General features: G+C 41.7%; 1 protein-coding gene across 1 annotated transcript in view; it reads right to left on the bottom strand.

The window, feature by feature from the left end:
* Positions 1–17715: 17715 nt before the first annotated feature.
* The window catches only part of LOC139380155 (zinc finger protein 804A-like), a 139891-nt gene continuing 132868 nt past the window's right edge, over positions 17716–24738 (bottom strand). Inside the window, exons 3-4 of the mRNA XM_071122598.1 lie at positions 22037–22167; positions 17716–21638 (exon numbers count right to left, since the gene is read on the bottom strand). Coding sequence (XP_070978699.1) covers positions 17825–21638; positions 22037–22167 — 3945 coding nt within the window. The 3' untranslated portion in view covers positions 17716–17824. The remainder of the gene's footprint in view (positions 21639–22036; positions 22168–24738) is intronic.

Below are 24738 nucleotides of genomic sequence, written 5' to 3'. Positions count from 1 at the left end.
TTCGTCAGCAACTCCAGTATAGATTTGTCCTTGTGTTGTAGGTTATTGTCCTGATGAATGATGAATTCATCTCCCAGTCTGGTGGAAAGCAGCCTGAACCAGGTTTTCCTCTAGGATTTTGCCTGTGCTTACCTCCATTACGTATATTTTGTATCCTGAAAAACTCCCCAGTCCTTTTAAATATTAGAAGCATACCCATATCATGATCCAGCCACCACTATGCTTGAAAATATGGAGTGTGGTACCTAGTAATGTGTTGTATTGGATTTGCAACAAAAAAACAACGTTGTATTCATGACAAAAAGTTAATGGCTTTGCAAAATGTTTACCGGTATTATTTCAGTGCCTTGTTGCAAACAGAATGCATGTTTTGGAATATTTGTATTCTGTAAACGTTTCCTTCTTTTCACTCTGTCAATCAGGTTGGTATTGTGGAGTAACTACAATGTTGTTGATCCATCCTCAGTTTTCTGCTATCACAACTATTAAACTCTGTTACTGTTTTAAAGTCACCATTGGCCTCATGGGGAAATGCCTGAGAGGTTTCCTTCCTCTCTGGCAACTGAGTTAGGAAGGACGCCAGTATCTTTGTAGTGACTGGGTGTATTGATATACCATCCAAAATGTAATAAAATGTCCACCATACTCAAAGGGATATTCAATGTCAGTTTTATTATATTGTGACTTGTTCACTCCTGAATTTATTTAGTCTTACAAATGGGTGGAATACTTATTGACTCAAGACATTTCAGCTTTTCAATTTGAATTCATTTGTAAAAAAAAAAATAATAATCTAAAAACATAATACCACTTTGACATTATGGGTTATTGTTTGTAGGCCCAGTGACGAAAAAAAAAAATAAGAATCTCAATTTTATCCATTTTAAATTCAGGCTGTAACACAACAAAATGTGGTAAAAGTCAAGGAGTGTGAATACTTTCTGAAGGAAATTTAGCTTTCCTCTGATGTAGCATGAATGTGTTGGCTTTTTGATTAGCCATATATGGAGGACAAAAGAAAAACCATGTCAATCCAGCTGAGCGGCTCCATTAGAATGGGATTGGCTCTATTAAGGAACATTATCTATTTTCCATATGCCTGGAGTCCTACAACTGTGTCCCAAATGGCACCCTATTCCCTGTATAGTGCACTACTTTTGACCGTGCCTGTAGTGAATAGACCGGGCTCCTGTAGGGAATAGGGTGCCATTTGGTACGTATACCCTACCTCTTTTATATGACACATTCATAGACCCACGTCCTCTCTCTTCCTCCTTCCTGTCTCCCGCAGCAGCTGCCTCGCCGGGTTAGGAGATAACAGCCAATCCCCAAGTTAATAGGTACCTCTTGCCCTTTACCTTGTCACACAGTGCTTAACAATGCCCCCCCCCCCCCCCCCCCCCCCCCTCCCCCGTCCACGTCCACGTCCCCATCGAAAATAGCAAAAACACATGCCCCCTTACCCCATCCAATATAACAGGGACACATTGACAGGTCAGGCAAGCTAAGAGGATATTCCACTATCTCATTCCACTGTGTGGGAGGGACGATTCGTACAATAAACTAATTGCCTTCTGTTATTCATTCAACATGCAGCCAGCAATGCAGTGAATCATCATTCAAGTTTAAGTGGACCATCATTTGCATTCATCCTACAGAGTGGTTGGCAAAAGGAACACAGTTTTCATCCTACATAGTGGTTGGCAAAAGGAACACCGTTTTCATCCTACAGAGTGGTTGGCAAAAGGAACACAGTTTTCATCCTACAGAGTGGTTGGCAAAAAGGAACACCGTTTTCATCCTACAGAGTGGTTGGCAAAAGGAACACCGTTTTCATCCTACAGAGTGGTTGGCAAAAGCAACATAGTTTTCATCCTACAGAGTGGTTGGCAAAAAGGAACACAGTTTTCATCCTACAGAGTGTTTGGCAAAAGGAACACAGTTTTCATCCTACAGAGTGGTTGGCAAAAGGAACACAGCGTTTCAGGCCTGTCCACTGATTCGATGTGACCGTGTGACTTGGTCTCACAAAGCTTCTAGTCTATCAGCTTCAGCTTCACAGACTTCTTGAGAGGAAAGTTGAGCAAGAACAAGGAGTTGACATAGAATGGGGGAATGGATTTTTGTCTAATAATGTACAGACGGTATTGTACGAGCACCAGAGCCCTCTGGGTTTACCTGTTGAAGTCTGGCCTGAAATGTGGAATGTATCCTACCATCAATAACTGTTCAAGTCTGGCCTGAAATGTGGAATGAATCCTACCATCAATAACTGTTGAAGTCTGGCCTGAAATGTGGAATGAATCCTACCATCAATAACTGTTGAAGTCTGGCCTGAAATGTGGAATGAATCCTACCATCAATAACTGTTGAAGTCTGGCCTGAAATGTGGAATGAAAATGAAAGTGTTGAAATTGTTCCTTATTTCTTCAGACTAGTTTTTTGTGAAGCTTTAACCTTACGATTTGTTATTAGTCATTCAGACAAGGTCCAGTGGGCCATTTCACTGTAACATGTTTACCCCAGAACATAGCCTTCAGGAAACTATCTCACATCGCTAGGTTGGGCACATTTACAACAACAACAAAAAAGGTATTTCCCCTTTAAATGTGTTTTAAATGAGAAATAACAAAAGCTATTGTGCAACATACCTAACATGACTTTGTTGCTGAAAGTAAGGAAAAGAGCCAATGCTATATTAAGATACGATAATTAGGTGTTTTTTCAATCAGCAACATCAACGGTGGAGTCTGGAATGATTGGATTCCATGACACAGATGAGTCACATGACAGTATCATGTCATCCAACACAGATAAAAGCCTAAGTCGCATTGGCACTTGGTTCGGAACTGCCGCTATGGTCAGATGACACACAAAAATATAGCTTTTTGGCCACCGGTGGTGGGTTTGGCCTTCGCAAAGAACATGCCTGTGCACAAAATACCTCATCCCTACTGTCAAATATGGTGGTGGATCTTTGATTCCACTGGTCCTGGGGGCCTTGTTATTAAGGTCAACCGCATCATGAACTTTACCAAATCCCAGGACCTTTGAGCCAAAAAACCTAGTTGTCTCTGCCAGAAGGCTGAAACTTGGCTGTATTTGATTTTCCAGCAAGACAATAACCCCAAGCACAAATCAGAATCCACAACAAAATGGTTAATTAAAAACAAAATGAAGATTTTGTAATGGCCATGTCAGTCTCCAGATTTTGACCCCATTGAAAACCTGTGGTTTAAATTGAAGATGTCAGTCCATAAGCTCAGACAACGGATATCAAGGACCTGTAAAGATTCTCTATGGGGGACTGGTCTAAGATCCGTCCCAATGTGTTCTCTAATCTCTTAAAAGATTTTAGAAAAAGGTCCTCAGTCTTGTTTTCCTCACAAGGGGAGGGCTGCAGGTAGCCTAGTGGTTAAGAGCATTGGGCCAGTAATCAAAAGGATTTGAATCTCCAAGGCAACTAGGTTAAAAAAGCTGTTGATGTTCCCTTGAGCAAGACACAGAAGCCCAATCAGTCTGTCTGCTAAATTACTCAAATCTAAGGACAGGGTGTATTTATCACTTGTTTAAAGTAACATCTCTTTCTCGGAGCAATTGTATTAGTTATTAAAATTACGTTTAAACTATTTATTTTATTTTATATAGAATACAGCTCAGTAATTGTTTATAGTATTGTATGCTCATCTTCATCAAGGGATCCAAAAACTCCGGACCCCACTGTACATGGAAGGCGTCGAAACAAAGACATCCTCTTTAAATACATTTCTAGATAATACAACAACAACAAAAATACCTAGAAAGAAGAGTATTCTTGCATTGGAAAAAAAAAACTAAACGAAAAACTAAACAATCTAATTTATTTAATCTTTATTTAACTAGGCAAGTCAGTTATAGAACAAATTCTTATTTACACCACCTTTTGGGCCCCCGAATCATAGCCGGATGTACTTCAGTCTGGATTTCGAACCAGGGACTGTAGTGACACCCCTTGTACAGCGCCACACGGGAGCCCTCACTTGGAAAGATGAAGTGTCGTCTCTAGAATAGTAACTGTATACTATTAACCTAAAGTCCATAAGTCAAGATGTGTAAACCAAGATAATCGTTTGGCTTTTAGTCTGTCGTTTTGCAGGAACGCCACCTCAATATTTGAAAAGACTAAAACGCACATCCCAAATGATCACCCTATTCCGTATGTAGTGCCTAACTTAGATGGAATAGGGTGCAATTTGGGATCCTGGCTAACGTCATCATCAATTAGAGTTCAATGGTGAAACATTTTGACACTTCAAATGTATCAAAGTGTTTATTAAAACACCCAGTAATGCACCGTAGATTACTGTTTTTAATGACAATTACGCTTTCATAATTTCCATTTTAGCTTAAAACCTTTGATCCTGTTTCCTAATTAAACTGTCTTCCCTCTCTGGCATATCACTGGGTGACAGTAAGTATATCAATTATGACAGAGGACATGGATAAGAAAAACTCAAAACACTCATCATTTGCTGTCCTCTCAACCATTATGCCACTTCAAGCTTTGCATGTTGCATCTGGTTAATTAGAGATTTACCTCTGTAACTAAGAAAAATATTTACTCATTATATAACACAACGTGATGTTATTACAGTAGTTTTTTTTTTTTTTTCAATCATTGTAGTCTTAATGTCACCTAAGTTGACATGTTAGTTAAAAAGGTGACAGAAATCCCATAATAACGACACATTTTAAGCTCATTTTCTAATAATGTATATAATAACGATATGTAACTATATTACACACCACAGAGAGAGAGAGAGTTTAACATCCACTAACTACCAGTTTAATCAAAACTAAGGGATATTATTTTGGTCAAGGCCTTGTTAAGTAACCATTTCACTGGAACCTCTACTCCACCTTTTGTATTCTGCGCATGTGACATATACATAATTTACTAGATTTTGATTTGAATTTCGGAGTAATGTTTAAATATGTTGCAGCATATACAGAGTATGGAAAGTGTACTTCCTTCCTCTGAGAGGAATCGTCTCTCTTTCTCTCTCTTCACGGAGAGTTTAAAGGAGTTCAGAGAGATAACAGCGGGTCCATGACTCTGTATTTGACAGAAGCTATGTACAGGCGAGTTGTTGAGTGTGTAACTCAATGGCAGCTGATTCAATAGAAGAATCTGAGGGGACAAGGAGTGCAGCTCCAGTCTGCTGACACTGAGACACAGATCACGTCCCAATGGGAACCCATATTCCCTATATAGTGCACTGCTTTTGGCCAAAGCCTGGTCATAAGCAGTGCACTGTATCATGAATAGAATGCCGTTTGGGATTCAGTAACACCAGAGAATCTATGGCACAGGAGAACTGGCAATGCAATTCAGAGCCATCTGGGGTTAGAGAGAAAAACACTAGAAAGTTAACGGAGAGGCTTTGGCCTCTTGTTGGTGTTGTGTTACTGACATAACACGCTGATTTGAACATGTTAAGGTAAAGTACAATTAAGGTTAAGTGTTTTGAGGAAATAGATATTATTATTATTTATTTTTTACATGAACATTGTCAGTCTGTTTTAAAAGACGTCAAATCAAATCATCGGAGCGGCAGGGTAGCCTAGTGGTTAGAGCGTTGGACTAGTAACCGGAAGGTTGCTAGTTCAAACCCCTGAGCTGACAAGGTACAAATCTGTCATTCTGCACCTGAACAGGCAGTTAATTGAAAATAAGAATTTGTTCTTAACTGACTTGCCGAGTTAAATAAAGGTCAAATAAAAAATGCATTGTTTCAGTAGTTCAAGGTCTAAAGTTTAAAGTCCTGAAATCTGACTTTCACTCGTCACTAATCAACACTCTAACGCCAAAGCTACACCAATCCAGAGAGAATGTTCACTTAAGGACAACATTATATATATATATATATACAGTAAATATATATATATACAGTTCAAGTCAGGAGTTAACATAGAACTTAACCGAATACATTTAAAGTCAGTTTTTACAGAGTTCCTGACATTTACTCCCAGTAAAAAATACCACCAAAATACGTTCATCACTACGAGACAGAACTCGTCTCCTTCCTGAGCGGTATGACGACTGCGTGGTCCCATGGTGTTTAGACTTGCGTACTATTGTTTGTACAGATACACGTGGTACCTTCAGGTGTTTGAAAATTGCTCCCAAGGATAAACCAGACTTGTCAAGGCCTTGGCTTGATATCTTTTGATTTCCCCACGATGTCAAGCAAAGAGGCACTGAGTTTGAAGGTAGGCCTTGAAATACATTCACAGATACACTTCCAATTAAGTTATGTCAATTAGCATACCAGAAGCTTCTAAAGCCAGGACATCAATTTCCCAAGCTGTTTAAAGGCATGGTCAAAATTCTGAACCCACTGGAATTGTGATACAGTGAATTACAAGTGAAAATATATGTCTTTAAACAATTGTTGAAAAAGTTACAAAGTAGATGTCCTAACCGACTTGCCAAAACTATAGTTTGTCCTCAAGAAATGTGTGGCGTGGGTGAAAAACAAGTTGTAATGACTCCAACCTAAGTGTATGTAAACTTCCAACTTCATCTGTACATATGTTGCCTTTGGAAAATATTTAAAGTAAGAATTTTTTCCACATGTTGTTACGTTACAGCCTTATTCTATAATATAAATATTTATTTCAATTTTTAAAAATGTTTTTTAATGGAAACATCTCATTTACATAAGTATTCAGACCCTTTACTCAGTACTTTGTTGAAGCACCTTTGGCTGCAATTACATCCTTTAGTCTTCTTGGGTATGATGATGCTACAAGCTTGGTACACCTCTATTTGGGGAGTTTCTCCCATTCTTCTCTGCAGATCCTCTCAAGCTCTGTCAGGTTGGATGGGGAGTGTTGCTGCACAGCTATTTTCAGGTCTCTCCAGAGATGTTCCATCACGACGAAGTCTGGGCTCTGGCTGGGCCACTCAAGGACATTCAGAGGCTTGTCCCAAAGCCAGTCCTGCATTGTCTTAGCTGTGTGCTTAGGGTCGTTGTCCTGTTGGAAGGTGAACCTTCGGTCCTGAGCGCTCTGAAGCATGTTTTCATCAAGGATCTCTCTGTACTTTGCTCTGTTCATCTTTCCCTAGATCCTGACTATTTTCCCAGTCCCTGCCACTGAAAAACATCCCCACAGCATGATGCTGCCTCCACCATGTTTCACCATAGGGATGCTGCCAGGTTTCCTCTAGACATGATGCTTGGCATTCAGGCCAAGGAGTTCAATCTTGCTTTCATCAGACCAGCGATTCTTGTTTCTTATGGTCTGAGATTCTTTAGGTACCTTTTGGCAAACTTCAAGCGGTCTGCAGTAAAAGGTTAATACGTGGTACAGGACTGATTCCCAAACAAATTAAAGCTTTCCTTTAAAGTTTATAGCCCCTAATACAGCTGCTGTTCCTGTATTCGAGAACCAGAGAGACCTTGCTGCCGTTATATAATAACGGTTGTGAAATCACCCCGGGACCCGTCTTCGTCTGGTAATAAAACCTCGCTCTCAAAAAAAGGGAAATGTTAATTAAGCTTTAATTTAGCAGCCAGCTAGCGACTTGACACTGTGGCAGTGTGATATTGTTGCTGACGGAGCTCCATTGCATCACATTGTGTTTCTCCTATCCCCCTGAGCTGACCTTGGAGGAGAACAAAACAACAACAACAAAAAACAGAAAGGGGAAGGGCTAAAAATTGTAGCAATATCCTCCCATAGCAATATCCAACGTCTTGACAAGTCAGGTCCTATAAATAGCGATAACAAACAGAAAAGAAACGGCCAGATTTTTTTTTTTTTTTAACTACCGATCTCAATCTCCTCCGTGTTCTTATTACAGTGACGAGTCACAACCAATAAGTAGCCAACGGGATCAAACGTTAGATTCATGATTTAACAAATAGATGACAAACAGATACATTTAGGTAGATGTGGGTTCAATCAGCAAGAGCTCTGGACATATGAAGCACATGAACCATGTTGTGTGTGTTGAAGAGTGGAGATCTTGAGAGCTTTAGAACCATGTTGTGTGTGTTGAAGAGTGGAGATCTTGAGAGTTTTAGAACCACGTTGTGTGTGGAAGAGTGGAGATCTTGAGAGCTTTAGAACCCTGTTGTGTGTGGAAGAGTGGAGATCTTGAGAGCTTTAGAACCATGTTGTGTGTGGAAGAGTGGAGATCTTGAGAGCTTTAGAACCATGTTGTGTGTGGAAGAGTGGAGATCTTGAGAGCTTTAGAACCATGTTGTGTGTGGAAGAGTGGAGATCTTGAGAGCTTTAGAACCCTGTTGTGTGTGGAAGAGTGGAGATCTTGAGAGCTTTAGAACCATGTTGTGTGTGGAAGAGTGGAGATCTTGAGAGCTTTAGAACCATGTTGTGTGTGTTGAAGAGTGGAGATCTTGAGAGCTTTAGAACCATGTTGTGTGTGTTGAAGAGTGGAGATCTTGAGAGTTTTAGAACCCTGTTGTGTGTGTTGAAGAGTGGAGATCTTGAGAGTTTTAGAACCATGTTGTGTGTGTTGAAGAGTGGAGATCTTGAGAGCTTTAGAACCATGTTGTGTGTGGAAGAGTGGAGATCTTGAGAGCTTTAGACAGGATTTAGTTTGGCTCTGTTAGTCAAGTATTTATTCAAGCCTTTGTTTTTCCTCCTGTTTTACTCAAGCTGGAGAACCATTGCTGTACATACGTGGGTGTTTGGAAGGGACACTGTCCAAGAGTCTGGAGGCAACATGTGCTCCATGAAGTATAAGAGACTGGCAGCGCTGGCTTAGACATTTTTCAATGTTTTGTATTTTATATAACCAGGGGAAAATGTTGAGTTTTTATTTTATTTTACGTAACAATGGGGAAATAAATGTTATATAACCAGGCTAAATGTTTCATTTGTTTTGTATTTTATATAACCAGGGGAAAATGTATTTTATATAACCAGGGTAAAATGTTTCATTTGTTTTGTATTTTAGGTAACCAGGGGAACATGTACTTTAGGTAACCAGAGGAACATGTATTTTAGGTAACCAGGGGAACATGTACTTTAGGTAACCAGGGGAACATGTATTTTAGGTATCCAGGGGAACATGTACTTTAGGTAACCAGGGGAACATGTATTTTAGGTAACCAGGGGAACATGTATTTTAGGTAACCAGGGGAACATGTATTTTAGGTAACCAGGGGAACATGTATATTAGGTAACCAGGGGAACATGTATTTTAGGTAACCAGGGGAACATGTATTTTAGGTAACCAGGGGAACATGTATTTAAGGTCACCAGGGGAACATGTATTTTAGGTAACCAGGGGAACATGTATTTTAGGTAACCAGGGGAACATGTATTTTAGGTCACCAGGAGAACATGTACTTTAGGTAACCAGGGGAACATGTATTTTAGGTAACCAGGGGAACATGTATTTTAGGTAACCAGGGGAACATGTATTTTAGGTCACCAGGAGAACATGTACTTTAGGTAACCAGGGGAACATGTATTTTAGGTAACCAGGGGAACATGTATTTTAGGTAACCAGGGGAACATGTACTTTAGGTAACCAGGGGAACATGTATTTTAGGTAACCAGGGGAACATGTATTTTAGGTAACCAGGGGAACATGTATTTTAGGTAACCAGGGGAACATGTATTTTAGGTAACCAGGGGAACATGTATTTAAGGTCACCAGGGGAACATGTATTTTAGGTCACCAGGAGAACATGTATTTTAGGTAACCAGGGGAACATGTATTTTAGGTAACCTGGAGAACATGTATTTTAGGTAACCAGGTAAAAACGTAAATTAAAACATTATTCAGTATTCACCAAATGTAAAAATGTATTTTATGCATTTTTTTCTTTCATAGGAAAACACCTAATGACCATACAAAAAAATGTGTTGTTGTCACTGACTGAGGTACTTTTAATATGAATAAAATGGGCCCCTTTTATTGTGGCTCCTAGCAGCAGGTGTGTGTTTGTGTGTGTTGTGTTTGTGTGTGTGTGTGTGTGTGTGTGTGTGTGTGTGTGTGTGTGTGTGTGTGTGTGTGTGTGTGTGTGTGTGTGTGTGTGTGTGTGTGTGTGTGTGTGTGTGTGTGTGTGTGTGCGTGCGATCAACAGGAAGGACATGTTGTGTTTTTGCCTGGTGGGTAGAGAGGCGTAGAGATACACAGCAGTGGGAGTTCAAGAGCCATGTATCCGGTCCAAGACCTTGGGAGGCACTGAGGCAATATCGACACAGGGAGATGAGTCACCTCACAAACTGAGACTAACACCAGAGAGACAGAGAGGGAATGGGGAGGAGTGGATGAAGGGGACAGGAAGGTAGAGTCCCAGCTAACAACAAACATCCCCACAACTTTAAAAAAACATTCCCTAAAGAGTCTAATTACGTCATTAGCTAACATTTTCATGGGAATGTTCTCATGATGTGCATGGCATTTTTCTAAGAGACCATTCCCTTAATGTCCAATAGAATTTATTTATTTTCTAGAAATTATTCATGGAAAAGTTTGCAAGAACATTCACCATGTGTCCAGTTTTCTGTGGCTTGGGAATATTCCAAGCAAACATACAAACATCTCCCCAAACATACAAAGAACACGGTTGCCATGTTCTCAGGACACAAGATAGCAACGTTCTAGACACATTTCATGTCATTATTGTCATTATTAATGACGGTAACATATTTAGCTAAAAATGTGAGAGTAGGGTGAGTTCCCTTTGCCAGTCTCAAACCAAGGCACACATGACAGACACCCTTACCACTGGCACAGTAAGTGATATCTCTAGGGAATGGCCAGTATAGTTAGGCCCTGTCCTGTCCTTTAGGCAGGACAGTAAAGTCAATCTGAAACGACTTGATAAGGGAAAGAGTGAATGCACATTGAAGTAAATCTGAGCTCTGTTTTAAAGTACATGGTGATTCAGGAGTATCATTAAAACTGAATAATATGCCTCTCCATCATTATACAACTATACTGAAACCCTTAAAAATCGCTGAATTAAGTCAATTAAATCAAAAAAATAGTTGGATTATCCGATACATGACACGGACCTGATGGCACAAAAGGAAGATTGGGGTATCGTGAACCAAGAAGTTGTGATTTCATATCCCAGGTGAGCGCTGTTGAATAATAATTACTGTATAAATGAGCAAATATGTAAGATGCACTATGTGAGTAACCCTCACCTTGCCAATAGAAAAAAATAGCTGTGACTGGATCAGTGGTGGACCAATCAGGGCCTTGATGGGCTTGGCAACAGAAACTCTTTTTTTTTTGTAGAATGTTTCTTCGGGACCATCAGGCAATGTCCTGACAACTGATAAGCAGAAATGTTCTTGCAATGTTCCCATGACAACAGCATATTATGTTCCCGAGAACATGGCAACCATGTTCTGTGTATTTATTTATTTTACCTTTATTTATTAACTAGACATAATAATACATTCTTATGTTCAATGACGGCCTAGGAACAGTGGGTAAACAGCTTTGTTCAGGGGCAGAACAACCATTTTTTTTTTTACCTTGTCAGCTCGGGGATTCGATCTTACAACCCGTTGTATTTTATGTCACCAAGGGAACATTTATTTTACGGAATCAGGTAAAAATTCAAATGAAAAGATTATACAGTTTGTTTGGTTGGACGTTGATGAAATATTCTCTTAACCCACAGTAGACTGGACACATTACCTTCATTTTTGTCCCGTCCCATGAAACATGTATAGAACACGTCTAGAACATTAATATGGTATATTCTGAGAACATGATAACCACTATGTTCTGTTCTCCAAAATGGAATATCAAAAGATGCTAAGAGGATTCTTACAAGGTTTTTGTTAAAATAGATAGAATGTTCCCCTAATTGAAAACTGGACACATAAACAGGTAAAACATTATTTTTTTTTAAACACAAAAAAACATTCTCTCTCTCTATAATTGTTAGCTGGGGAGGGATGGAGTGGGGTAGGGAGGGTGAGAGAAAGGGAGAGAGAGATTAGCTAGCTGGGTTAGCTAGGTGTGAATCAAAACCCTCTCCTCTCACTGAGAGATGGCTAAGGCTTAGCCATCCTCTGCTGCATCGTAGCGAAAGGGAAGCATGGCAGCAAATTGCCACTGATATGTCTGAGAAAAGTCATCGTTTTAGCTCCACAATCATCCACACTCTAATGCATCTGTGGCAGTAAGCTGTCATCACAGCGGTCAAACTGTGGACTGTGGTACAACTGAAAAGAATCCCTTTGTGAAACTAAGTAACGAATAATTAAAGAGGGGCTATGCGTCCTAAGGAAAAACCATGAACGGGCGTGGAAGGTGTCTCCATAACTAATTATTGATATATCTTTTTTATACCATGGCTATACTTTAGCACATTTGCCTCTCGAAATGTGTTAAACATCCACTGAAGTAGCTAGCAAGTTTACTGTATTTACTGTATATACAGTACAGGAGTTGCTGTTGTATCAAAACACAAACATACTTGGTAGTTTAGCTAACCAAACCATCAGTCCTAGCTTGAAATTAGGAATATTTAATTCAACAATACTAATAACGTTTTCATTTCAACTTTTGCTTTCAAAAGCAGCTTAAACATCGAACACGTAAGCATTGACTATAGTCATTGGATTCCACCGTGCAAAAATACTGTGCATTATTGTCACGTTCTGACCTTAGTTCCTTTGTTTCAGTTTGGTCAGAGCGTGAGTTGGGGTGGGTAGTCTATGTTCTTTTTTCTATGTTGTGTTTTTTGTGTTTGGCCTGGTATGGTTCTCAATCAGAGGCAGGTGTCGTTAGTTGTCTCTGACTGAGAATCATACTTAGGTAGCCTGTTCCCACCTGTGTTTTTGTAGGTGATTATTTCCTGTTTAGTGTTTTTGTCATTCACCTTACGGGACTGTTCGTTTGTCATTTGTCGTTTTGTTCAGTGTTCAGTTATACACTTACCACGCTACACTTTGGTCCTCACCTTCTTCCACCACAGACGATCGTTACAATTACAGTGCAAATAACGCACACTCTGGAATGCCCTTCTAGCCAATCAGAAACAAGTATTCGACAATGCCATGATATGAACTACTTTTTAAACTGGGTGGTTCGAGCCCTACATTCTGATTGGTAGAGATAGAGATGCTCTGAATGATCGGCTATGAAAGGCCAACTGACATTTACTCCTGAGGTGCTGACCTGTTGCACCCTCTAAAACCACTGTGATTATTATTATTTGACCCTGCTGGTCATCTATGAACATTTGAACATCTTGGCCGTGTTCTGTTATAATCTCCACCCGGCACAGCCAGAAGAGGACTGGCCACCCCTCATAGCCTGGATCCTCTCTAGGTTTCTTCCTAGGTTCTGCCCTTTCTAGGGAGTTTTTCCTAGCCACCGTGCTTCTACACCTGCATTGCTTGCTGTTTGGGGTTTTAGGCTGAGTTTCTGTACAGCACTTTGAGATATCAGCTGATGTAAGAATGGCTTCATGAATACATTTGATTTTGATTTGATTGGCTGACATCCGTGGTATATCAGACCGTATACAACAGGTATGACAAAACATGTATTTTTACTGCTCTAATTGTAGTTGGTAAAACCAGTTTATGATAGCAATAAGGCACCTTGGGGGGTTGTGATATATGGCCAATATACCACGGCTATGGTCTGTTCTTCAGCACGACGCAACGTGGAGTGCCTGGACACGGCCCTTAGCCGTGGTATATCTGCCATGTAACACAAACCCCCCCGAGGAGCTTGTTATACCCCCTGTAAAGTCGGACTTTGTGATGACGCATTACTTTAACTTAACCTTACTATACCCTTTAAAACGACTTAACCTGCTACATCCATTTAACTTTTAAATGAATTATATATGTATATACAGTGGGGAGAATAAGTATTTGATACACTGCTGATTTTGCAGGTTTTCCTACTTACAAAGCAAGAACTGTAATTTTTTATCATAGGTACACTTCAAATTGTGAGAGACGGAATCTAAAACAAAAATCCAGAAAATCACATTGTATGATTTTTAAGTAATTGATTTGCATTTTATTGCATGACATACTGTAAGAATTTGATACATGCTTTGTAAGTAGGAAAACCTGCAAAATCGGCAGTGTATCAAATACTTGTTCTCCCCACTGTATATATACCCACGGATTCTTGAAGAAAATATGAATCATGAATATGAGCTTTGTTCAACTGTCGTACCCCATCAGAACCCGAAAGAATAGCTTGCTTTGCTTCACCCGTCCGAGTGGCGCAGCGGTCTAAGCAAGAGGAGTCACTACAGTCCCTGGTTCGAATCCAGGCTGTATCACATCCAGCTTTGATTGGGAGTCCGGGTGTGGCCGGGGGTAGGCCGTCGTTGTAAATAAGAATTTGTTCTTAACTGATTTGCCTAGTTCAATATAATACATTTAAAAGTGAGTTTGTAAACAATGTAATCGATAATAAAACATTGTGTGGTCTCAACACATGGGTAGAACTGCCACTGCACAAGGTCAGTCCCTTGTATCTGTAGCTCTGTCTATGAATTTGAAAGGGGTGCTTTCCCCAGCCAAATCAGTGGTGGGATGTCAGCGTTGTTATTGGTCGAACTGAAGATTACCCCGTTAAATCACCCAATAAAAATAATACGTTTTTTATTAAACCGCATCTCGGTGTTTTTGTTACTTGTTGTGTTTGTTTGTTAAACAACATCTCATTGCACAATAGGGGCTGTGAAATCACACACATTCTATCACACTATATCTACGCACAGACACACTATCACATTCTATCACACTATATCTACACACAGACACTCTATCACACTCTATCACACTATATCTACACACAGACACTCTATCACACTCTATCACACTCTATCACACTATATCTACACACAGACACTCTATCACACACTATCACACTCTATCACACTATATCTACACACAGACACTCTATGACACACTATCACACTATCACACTCTATCACACACTATCACACTCTATCACACTATATCTACACACAGACACTCTATCACACACTATCACACTCTATCTACACACAGACACTCTATGACACACTATCACACTCTATCACACTCTATCACACACAGACACGCTATCACACTCTATCTACACACAGACACTCTAACACACTCTATCTACACACACAGCCACACTAACACACACAGACACTCTAACACACACAGACACACTAACACACACAGACACTCTAACACACTCTATCACACACTATCACACTCTATCTACACACAGACACTCTAACACACACAGACACTCTAACACACTCTATCACACACTATCACACTCTATCTACACACAGACACTCTAACACACACAGACACTCTAACACATTCTATGACACACTATCTACACACACACACACACACCATTATTCTATTGTTTGTGTATCATTGCATTTTACATTTGTGTGTCTGTTATTGTGTATCAGTGCATGAGTGTTTTGTCACTTGTGGTGTTTTTTGTGTGGATCCCAGAAGGATATTTGCTGCTGCAAAACCTAATGGTGTTTCCCGAATAAACCAATAATACTGGAAAACACTGTAGAAGCCTGGAGGTGACAGCGACCATTTTAGTGACAGCTCTAGACCTCTGAAGGTCATTTGTAGCAGTGAAACAGCATGTGGGGTGTTTGACAAGCCTTGCTTGCAGGAGATTTAATGCATCTCATTGTAAAATAGACTGACTAAATTTACACCACATATCCTCCATCATATTTTATGTTGTTGCTGTTGTAATCTCTCTTTTAGATGAAATATTCAACAGCGCTTTATCTCCAAGACAAATCTCCCTCCACATTGCATTTCCTCTTTGTCTTTTACAACCTCCACAAACAACTACGCCGTTTAATGCCTTTCTCTCCGACTGCATGTTATCAGCAAGTCAACTTAACACGGATGTTGTATTCATTATAGTGTACTGCAGAGTGGCGAATTAAAAGACTCACACATCTGAAACCAAAAAAAAAAGAGAATCGAGAAAGAGGAATATTTTTTTATTTTAATTACATTTTTTACATTTGATTTATTTTTACCTCAACATCATTCTGTTGACAAAACGTAAGTAAAAACGTAGTTGTATCTAAATAATGACGATAATACATAAAGGGGGAACTTGCAATATAAAATCAGAATTATATCTTACAATAAATCCTGCAAGTGAATTATAAATATGGCTAATTTACAACAATGTACAACATTTTTTTTATTTTGTATTTTTTTTAAATCAAGTTGAATTAGTTGCAGAACGGTAGAACAGTTTTCATCATCTACTGTATTACAATTACATGGAGAAGGCCTATGGGGAAGCATTTGCGACCACTTGGTAAGCAGATTTAGGTGCAGAATCAATCAGGGCTATGTGATTACAAAGACACTGACACTTTTTAAAATAAATCTAATGTATAAAATCTAACTCATAACATATGTAGCCATACCGTGTCCATATAAGGACAGCCACAGCTCAGACTCATTCTTTCAATGCATACTTTACTTGCCAAATATATATATATTTTTTTTTTTGGGGGGGGGGGCTGTGTCTGAAACTACGGAGGGAATGCTGTACAATAGAGTGTTTTGTGAATGAATTGTCATACTTTAGGAAACAAAATGAACGTAGAGTGAAACTCTTCCACACGTACCGTTTGCACTAAAAAAACGGACTGTGCTTATGTTCATGTTTAATTGAACTAGTATTGCATGTAATGCCCTTAAAGGTAGACTATTGAAGCACTTCACTAGCAAAAAAAATACAGTCTAGAGGACACTCTAATAATTAATCTGCTTCAGACTGGTTTTTTTAGTATTGCACACGTTCTAATTCTGTAGTTATGCTTGATTGTCACTCTAAAGGAAATATTTCTGGATAATATTGTATGAATGAAAATCACTTATCACTCTGAATAGGCTACCACAGAAGCCTTTCCATTGTTAAAGCAGGTTTCTGGATGTTACGTGAAGAAAAGACTACTTTAAGTACGAGATGAAATTGACAGTAACTTTTTGTTTGTTTGTTGTTGCTTTCGCCCACATTTGAAATAATAGTTGTAAGTAAAACAACAAAAAAGAAGATTGAAAGCTATACTTCCTGCTTTGATGACGTCATCAAAACATGTCCAGCAATGAGATGACAGTGGGATGTGATGTCATCAAAACATGGACTGTAGCCCGGATGACAGTGGGATGTGATGTCATCAAAACATGGACTGTAGCCCGGATGACAGTGGGATGTGATGTCATCAACACATGAACTGTAGAGGGATGACAGTGGGATGTGATGTCATCAAAACATGGACTGTAGACAGATGACAGTGGGATGTGATGTCATCAAAACATGGACTGTAGCCCGGATGACAGTGGGATGTGATGTCATCAAAACATGGACTGTAGACAGATGACAGTGGGATGTGATGTCATCAAAACATGGACTGTAGAGGGATGACAGTGGGATGTGATGTCATCAAAACATGGACTGTAGCCCGGATGACAGTGGGATGTGATGTCATCAACACATGGACTGTAGAGGGATGACAGTGGGATGTGATGTCATCAAAACATGGACTGTAGACAGATGACAGTGGGATGTGATGTCATCAAAACATGGACTGTAGAGGGATGACAGTGGGATGTGATGTCATCAAAACATGGACTGTAGACAGATGACAGTGGGATGTGATGTCATCAAAACATGGACTGTAGACAGATGACAGTGGGATGTGATGTCATCAAAACATGGACTGTAGACAGATGACAGTGGGATGTGATGTCATCAAAACATGGACTGTAGCCTGGATGACAGTGGGATGTGATGTCATCAAAACATGGACTGTAGAGGGATGACAGTGGGATGTGGGTGTGCCTGCAGCATGGAGGGGAACATGGCTGGACGGGGCATGGCGTGGAATGTCACCGCCATTGGGTGATGGTGTAAACTGGGCGGGGCCATTACCGAGAGTTGCGGTGGTGAGGTCACAAAGGGAGGTGGGTAGGGGCCAGAGGGACACATTTCTGCCCCAATAGGCAGGCTGCTGACTGGGACAGGCAGAACATGGGGTAAGAGAGTTGGTTGGGGGTGAGCAGGGAGGAAGGCTGCACGGTGGTGATGTTGGTGATGGAGAATGGTGTGTCGGATAGTGATGGACCTGGTTGGCATGGGGGACATGGGCGACATGGGGGATGGAGACAGGTGGACGGGGTGGAGCATGGGAGGACAGGAGGTGGACACCGCGACAGGAGATCCAGACAGAACTTGCTTCATCTTTCCAGGGAACATCTGATGTTGCTGATGGTGGTGGAGGAGGTGCCTGTGGGTCTGGATCTGAACGAGACAGTGGTGTTTCTCCATGCCGTCAGACAGGTGATGCTGATGGAAACATGGCGGTCGGTGATTGTGGTAGGGGCTAGCTGTAACGTTAGTACTGCCAGGTCTCAGGCTCTCCATGAACCCTCTCTCGTCCTGAACCCTAACCCCAGGATGAAACCTCTGAATCTGGGTATGCTGGGGGCTGTGGCACTCCTGGTGGGTGGGGTGGCTCTGGGGACTGTGCTGACATGACTTGTCCAGACTCGTTTTCTGTCTGTGAAACATCTGTGGGATGGACGGGGGGATGATCTCTCTCACACCCAGTGGACTGACCTGGGCAGTCACTGCCACCGATTTCCTTGTTATACAATCTTGTCCGATGTTACCCATTCCTATATGATGTACCATGATCGGGAGAGAAACAGTGGAAGAGTTTGGGAGGCAAACAGTATTGTTTTTGTATTCATTAGTAATACCAATTATTTCTGGGGGATTTGGGGGATCTCTTACAGGTCCAGTTTGAGAGGGAGAGAAGGAACATTCTTCTTTCACGCTGGGAACATTGTTCTGAATCTGGAGCCGATGAGAGCCTCCCATTGACTTACTGTCGTGCTCTACAGCTGGCTGACTCAAGGCACTACAGCTGGCAAGTTGACCTTTAACCTCAAGATATTCCACAGCTGTATTCACTAGATTGTCACTCTGGACGTTCAGCTCACATCTGTCAACAGACAGTACATCCAGAGGAGGTTCTGCCATGTGAACATTGTGACCTACAGGAGGGTCTGAGATGTGATCATTGTGACCTACAGGAGAGTCTGAGATGAGAACATTGTGACCTACAGGAGGGTCTGAGATGAGAACATTGTGACCTACAGGAGGGTCTGAGATGTGAGGATTATAACTGGACCCTCTCTGTCTCTTCCTCTGTCTCCCCTCCCCACCACAAGAAACACAGCAAGACCAAGCAGACCCCTCCTCACCCATTGAACCATCTGGCCAATTGGACTCTTCCACAGTTGACTGACACTGGGTACATAGGACTGGCCCGCTGGGCTCTACCATTACAGCTGGCTGACACTGAGTGCATGGACCCTGGAGGTCAAGGCCCTGCTCCTTATCAGCCAGAGACATTGATGCTGTCCTTTTCCGTTTCAGGGCCCTGCTCTCACACAAGTCTTCACCAAGCATCTCTGGTGAAAGGGACATTCTTAGTTTTTGGGTAACGGTGACTAAGCTCTCTGGTGCCGTGACTGTCATCACTCTGCTTGGGTTTTGTCTAACAACCCCAGGAGGTTTCTCAGGGCAAGGGGTGTCGTTGTGACTCTGGGAGCTCTTTGAGCCATGCCCTGCAGTGTTTCTCTGTTCTGTTGATGGATGGACCGGGTCTCTCCTGACGCCCGCTGAGCCGTTTACTCTGCCTGCTGTTTCCTGTCTTCTTCTCTCTTCCTCCCTCTCCACAACCCGCTCCCTCTCCACCACACGCTTCCTCTCCCTCTCCCTCTCTCTCTCTCTCTCCCTCTCTCTCTCCCTCTCCCTCTCTCTCTCCGTCTCCGTCTCCCTCTCCCTCTCTCTCTCCCTCTCCCTCTCTCTCTCCCTCTCCCTCTCTCTCTCCGTCTCCCTGTCCTCCGCGGCAAAGGGAGCAGCGCAGCCGCTGTCCTCAGCCGATTGCTTTGACTTCTCTAATCGCTGCACTTGCTGTGAAGTGGAGACTCTAAATTGGCTATCAAGTCCTTCCCAACACTCAGACCGTCTCTGAAATTTGTTGCTTTTCTCTGTATTGCTCTCCAACCCTCCATCTGTCTCCCTCTCTCTGTGGTGCTCCTCTTCTTCCTCACCGCCTCCTCTCATCCCCCTCCTCCTCCTCCTCCTCCTCCCCTTCTTCTTGTGGCTCCTATAATGGCGCCTGTCTCTGGATTTCCATTTCCCGCCACCTGCTGCTCTTTTCTCAGATTGAGTCCTACCTTTTGAGTTCCTACTATATCCGCTACTGCTGTGTCTCTTAAGTCGCAAGCTGCAACTTTCTGTGTCTGTGCCACTCGTGTGGTGCTCACATATGAAACAATCCTTCCTCTTCACTGCCTCCCTGCCGTCTCTGATAGGGCTCTGATGGTTTGGGCCAGAGCAGGCCTTGTTGTTGTGCTTGTTGTCAACATCTGTTGGTTCCTCAGCGCATACAGAGTTTGAGCTGATACACAAAGCCACAGATAAATTACTCTGACTGTCACCAACACTAACCTTCGCCCTGCTCTGCCATTGCTGTGAGGCCCTAAAGTCAAAATGGAGGGGGTTGCAGCTGTAGGAGAGACAGGGCTCTGTCCTGGTGAAGGTCAACATCTCTGTAGGCCACTGGAGAACAGTGTTTCCATCTCTGCTGAGCACAGAGAAGAAGGGCTGGCTGGGCTTGGTGAAAGACAGGGTCTTCACCACCACCGTAATGTCTTCTCCTTTCTGTTCCTCTCTCGCAGTCCCAGGACACTGAGAGGATTGAGAGGAGGAGCCGTTCTCAGGGGGACCATCAGAACCGGAGACGACCTCAGAAGAGAAACTGCTAATGGAGGAGTCCTCTTCCCCACAGACACTCTCCTCTATTTTATGATCTAGTTGGAGTTTGCTTGTTTCCGGCTCGGCCTCTGTTGGGCTGTTTCTCTGTGTTTCCTCAGAGTTCGGTCTATCTAGTACTGTGTCTGGGTTGCCTGGGAATGCAGGTAATTGGGAGACGGAGGACACATAAGGTCTGGCCATATCCTCAGAGTTAACTAGCACAGAACACAAATGTGAGCACTGTGGTGGCATCGGGATGTCAGACCTGGCTAGTGCATCTGATGACCTCTGGCTCAACTCACTAAAACTAACACTGTTTGGGCTGAGATCACCAGGCTGAGTGTCAATAGCCTCCACAGTCCCATGACCCAGTCCCTTTTCCTCTGCAGTAGGAGAGTCCAGAATGTTCAACTCAACAAGGGGCATTCTGAGCATCTGTCTTCTGACGCATTCTTTGGAACCCTCCTCTGTGTTGTCACAGAATACGGCGGCCGAAGATTTCAGCTTCATGGATGCTTTCTTTGGGAAGGAGAATGAGAATGCTATTTTGTGCCTGTTGTAAGTCTGTTTCTTGGCCTTTCCCGTGTAAGGCCAGTATAGTGTTTTCTGGGTCTTGATGTTGGTGGCCAGGCCAGTGCCGGTGCTGGTGTGGTTGTGGGTTCCTGTCTCCTGAACTGTGGAGTTGTTGGACTCCTCTGAAGGTCCATCGGTACAGCTGTCTCTGAAACTGCCCTCCACTGCCACCGTAGTGGACTTGAACTTGGGGCCACTGCCTGGAGCGCTGAAATATAGAAAAATAACATTTTGAATGAATATTTTGCAAGTCCATATTCATTTGTGCATGGAACTCAATTGTTATAGGCCGTTTCACTTAATGATATCAATGCTCATGATTCATGTATCTCAAGCAAGGACTCATCCCTAGACATTTGAATTTCTCCATTACATCAAAACGATATACCGTGTATAAAAAGGTATGCATACACAGTGGGCAAATCTGGTTGAAATGACTTCATTATAATCAGTTTAAAATCAGAAGTGGTATTTCAAATTTTATGACTACAATGGCAGAAAGACTCAGGATCCTCCTATACATTATCTGTGACAGATCACACTTCAACCAATAATCTGTGATGAATCAAATCCTGGAATGTTCCGGGACATACAGTATGTACCCACCAATGGACCTCTCTGCGTTGTTCGGCAAGCTCATGTATCCTCCGGAGTGCTCTCTCCTGTTTCCGCGCATCCTTCCTGGTCTTAGAGGCCACGTTCCGGGCAAACTCTCTCTGCTTCAGCTCCTTCAGCCTCTGTGGAAGTCAGAACAGATCGTTAATATGGCGTACCTAACGGCACCCTATCCCCTCTATAGTGGAATCATTTTAGCCAGGGCCAGGTAGTGCACTGTATCACAAAGGCTTACATAAATTGGCCTGTTAATATCTCACCAAACAATCTACATCCAATCTATATAAGGGGTGTCTAAAAGGATGCATCCTATCTGAAATATCTCTACGTGTCGAGAGGATCAAAAGTATCAAGTTCAACTGACAACCTGAAATGTCACCTAAAACCCTCACAAACTTTTACAGATGCACAATTGAGAGCATCCGCCTGTAACCGCCTGTAACCGCAGGGCTCTTCAGAGGGTGGTGCGGTCAGCCCAACGCATCACCGGGGGGCACATTGCCTGCCCTCCAGGACGTCTACAGCACCCAGTGTCACAGGAATGCCAAGAAGATAATCAAGGTCCTTAGCCACTCGAGTCACGGCTGGTTCACCCCGCTACCACCCAGATGGCAGAGACCATACAGGTGCATCAAAGCTGAGACTGAGGGACTGATAATCAGCTTCTATCTACAGGCCATCTGTCTGTTAAACAGTCATCACGAGCCAGCCTCCACCCAGTACCCTGTCCTGAACTTAGCCACTTAGTCATGTCTCTGAAATTGCAGCCCAAATAAATGCTTCACAGAGTTCAAGTAACAGACCCATCTCAACATCAACTGTTCAGAAGAGACTACGTGAATCAGGCCTTCATCATCGAATTGCTGCAAAGAAACCACTACTAAAGGACACCAATAAGAAGGAGAGACATGCTTGTGCCAGGAAACACAAGCAATGGACATTAGACTGGAAGCAATAGACATTAGACAGGTGGAAATCTGTCCTTTGGTCTGATGAGTCCAAGTTTGAGATTTTTGTTTCCAACCACGGTGTAGGTGAAAGGATGCATGTGTGGTTCCCACTGTGAAGCATGGAGGAGGAGGTGTGGTGGTGTGGGGTTGCTTTGCTGGTGACACTGTCAGTGATTTTTTTTTTAAATTCAAGGCACAATTAACCAGCATGGTTACCACAGCATTCTGCAGCGATACACCATCCCATATAGTTTGCGCTTAGTGGGAGTTTCATTTGTTTTTCCAACAGGACAATGATCCAACACACCTCCAGGCTGTGTAAGGGCTACTTGACCAATAAGGAGAGTGATGGAGTGCTGCATCAGATGACCTGGCCTCCACAATCACCTGACCTCAAACCAATTGAGATGGTTTTTGATGAGTTGGACTGCAGAGTGAAGGAAAAGCAGCCAACGCTGTATTCTAGTCATGGCTCCTCCTACAGAATTCATTAAAAAATTCTGGATTACTAGTATAGTATAATGTGTTTTCATTGCAAGGTTCACCCTGCTACCATCCTATTGATGTAGCTAAAAACAAAAGCATTTTGCTGCACCTGCGATAACATCTGCAAATCTGTGGACATAAGCCAATAAACTATGAGTAAATCTCTAAATCTGTGTACACAAACCAATAAACTATGAGTAAATCTCAAAATCTGTGTACACTACCAATAAACTATGAGTAAATCTCTAAATCTGTGTACACAAGCCAATAAACTATGATTAAATCTCTAAATCTGTGTACACAAGCCAACAAACTTTGAGTAGATCTCTAAAACTGTGTACACAACCAATAAACCTTGAGTTAAATCTCTAAATCTGTGTAGGGACACTAATTTGTGACTCCTCTCCGTAGCGTCTAAGTGACAAAGCAGCTTGAATAATAATCCCTCAGACAGAGAGGCTTCTTTCTCATTTAACATTCTAGTAGGTTAGCAGACGCTCTTATCCAGAGCACGTTTTGTTTTCATACTCCTCAGCTCTACAACCCAAAGTGTTTTTAACAGACTGTATGTATAGCTATCTTGGTATGTCGTGCATTCAACAATATAATGCACTAGCAGCACAGATTAATAAAGGTGTTTTGCTGTTAAACTTAATCAAAAATATATTTTTTGCACAAATGAAAAACGACTTTAGATTAATGCAGCTCCATAAAATAGTTTTCAGATTAATTTCTTAGATTAAACTCTCTGATTTTAATTTACATTTTGCTTCCCTGTCTACAGGGATTTGCGTTTCTGAGGGCCAGGAGGGGGAGAGATGGGAAAACAACATTTTCCTATAGTTAATCTCACAGTGGGTTGATTAAAAATGAATGAAAGTGGATAGTTCCTTATTGGAAATTATAACTATTGAATAGATTTATCCACAAACAAACGAACAAACACTGTATATTTTAGTAGGCTAGCAAATGATTAAATGTCACCTAAACATTGCATTCCTTAAGTAGTAAACCATGCCATCCAGGAACTCTACAATACCTGAGTAGAAAAAAATCAGACCCCTTGACTTTTTCAACATTTTGCTACATTACAGCCTTATTCTAAAATGGACTTCACCGTTTTCCCCACTCATTAATCTACACACAATACCCCATATTGACAAAGCAAAAACAGCTTTGAGATTTTTTTTTACTACTTTATTAGAAATAAAAATCTGAAATAATACTCAATATTTTGTTGAAGAACCTTTGGCAGCG

Source organism: Oncorhynchus clarkii, chromosome 22 (genome assembly GCF_045791955.1).
Source record: "Oncorhynchus clarkii lewisi isolate Uvic-CL-2024 chromosome 22, UVic_Ocla_1.0, whole genome shotgun sequence".
Taxonomy (NCBI): Eukaryota; Metazoa; Chordata; class Actinopteri; order Salmoniformes; family Salmonidae; genus Oncorhynchus; species Oncorhynchus clarkii.
The sequence above is the reverse complement of the archived record's forward strand: the minus strand, read 5'-3'. Positions and strand labels throughout refer to the sequence as shown.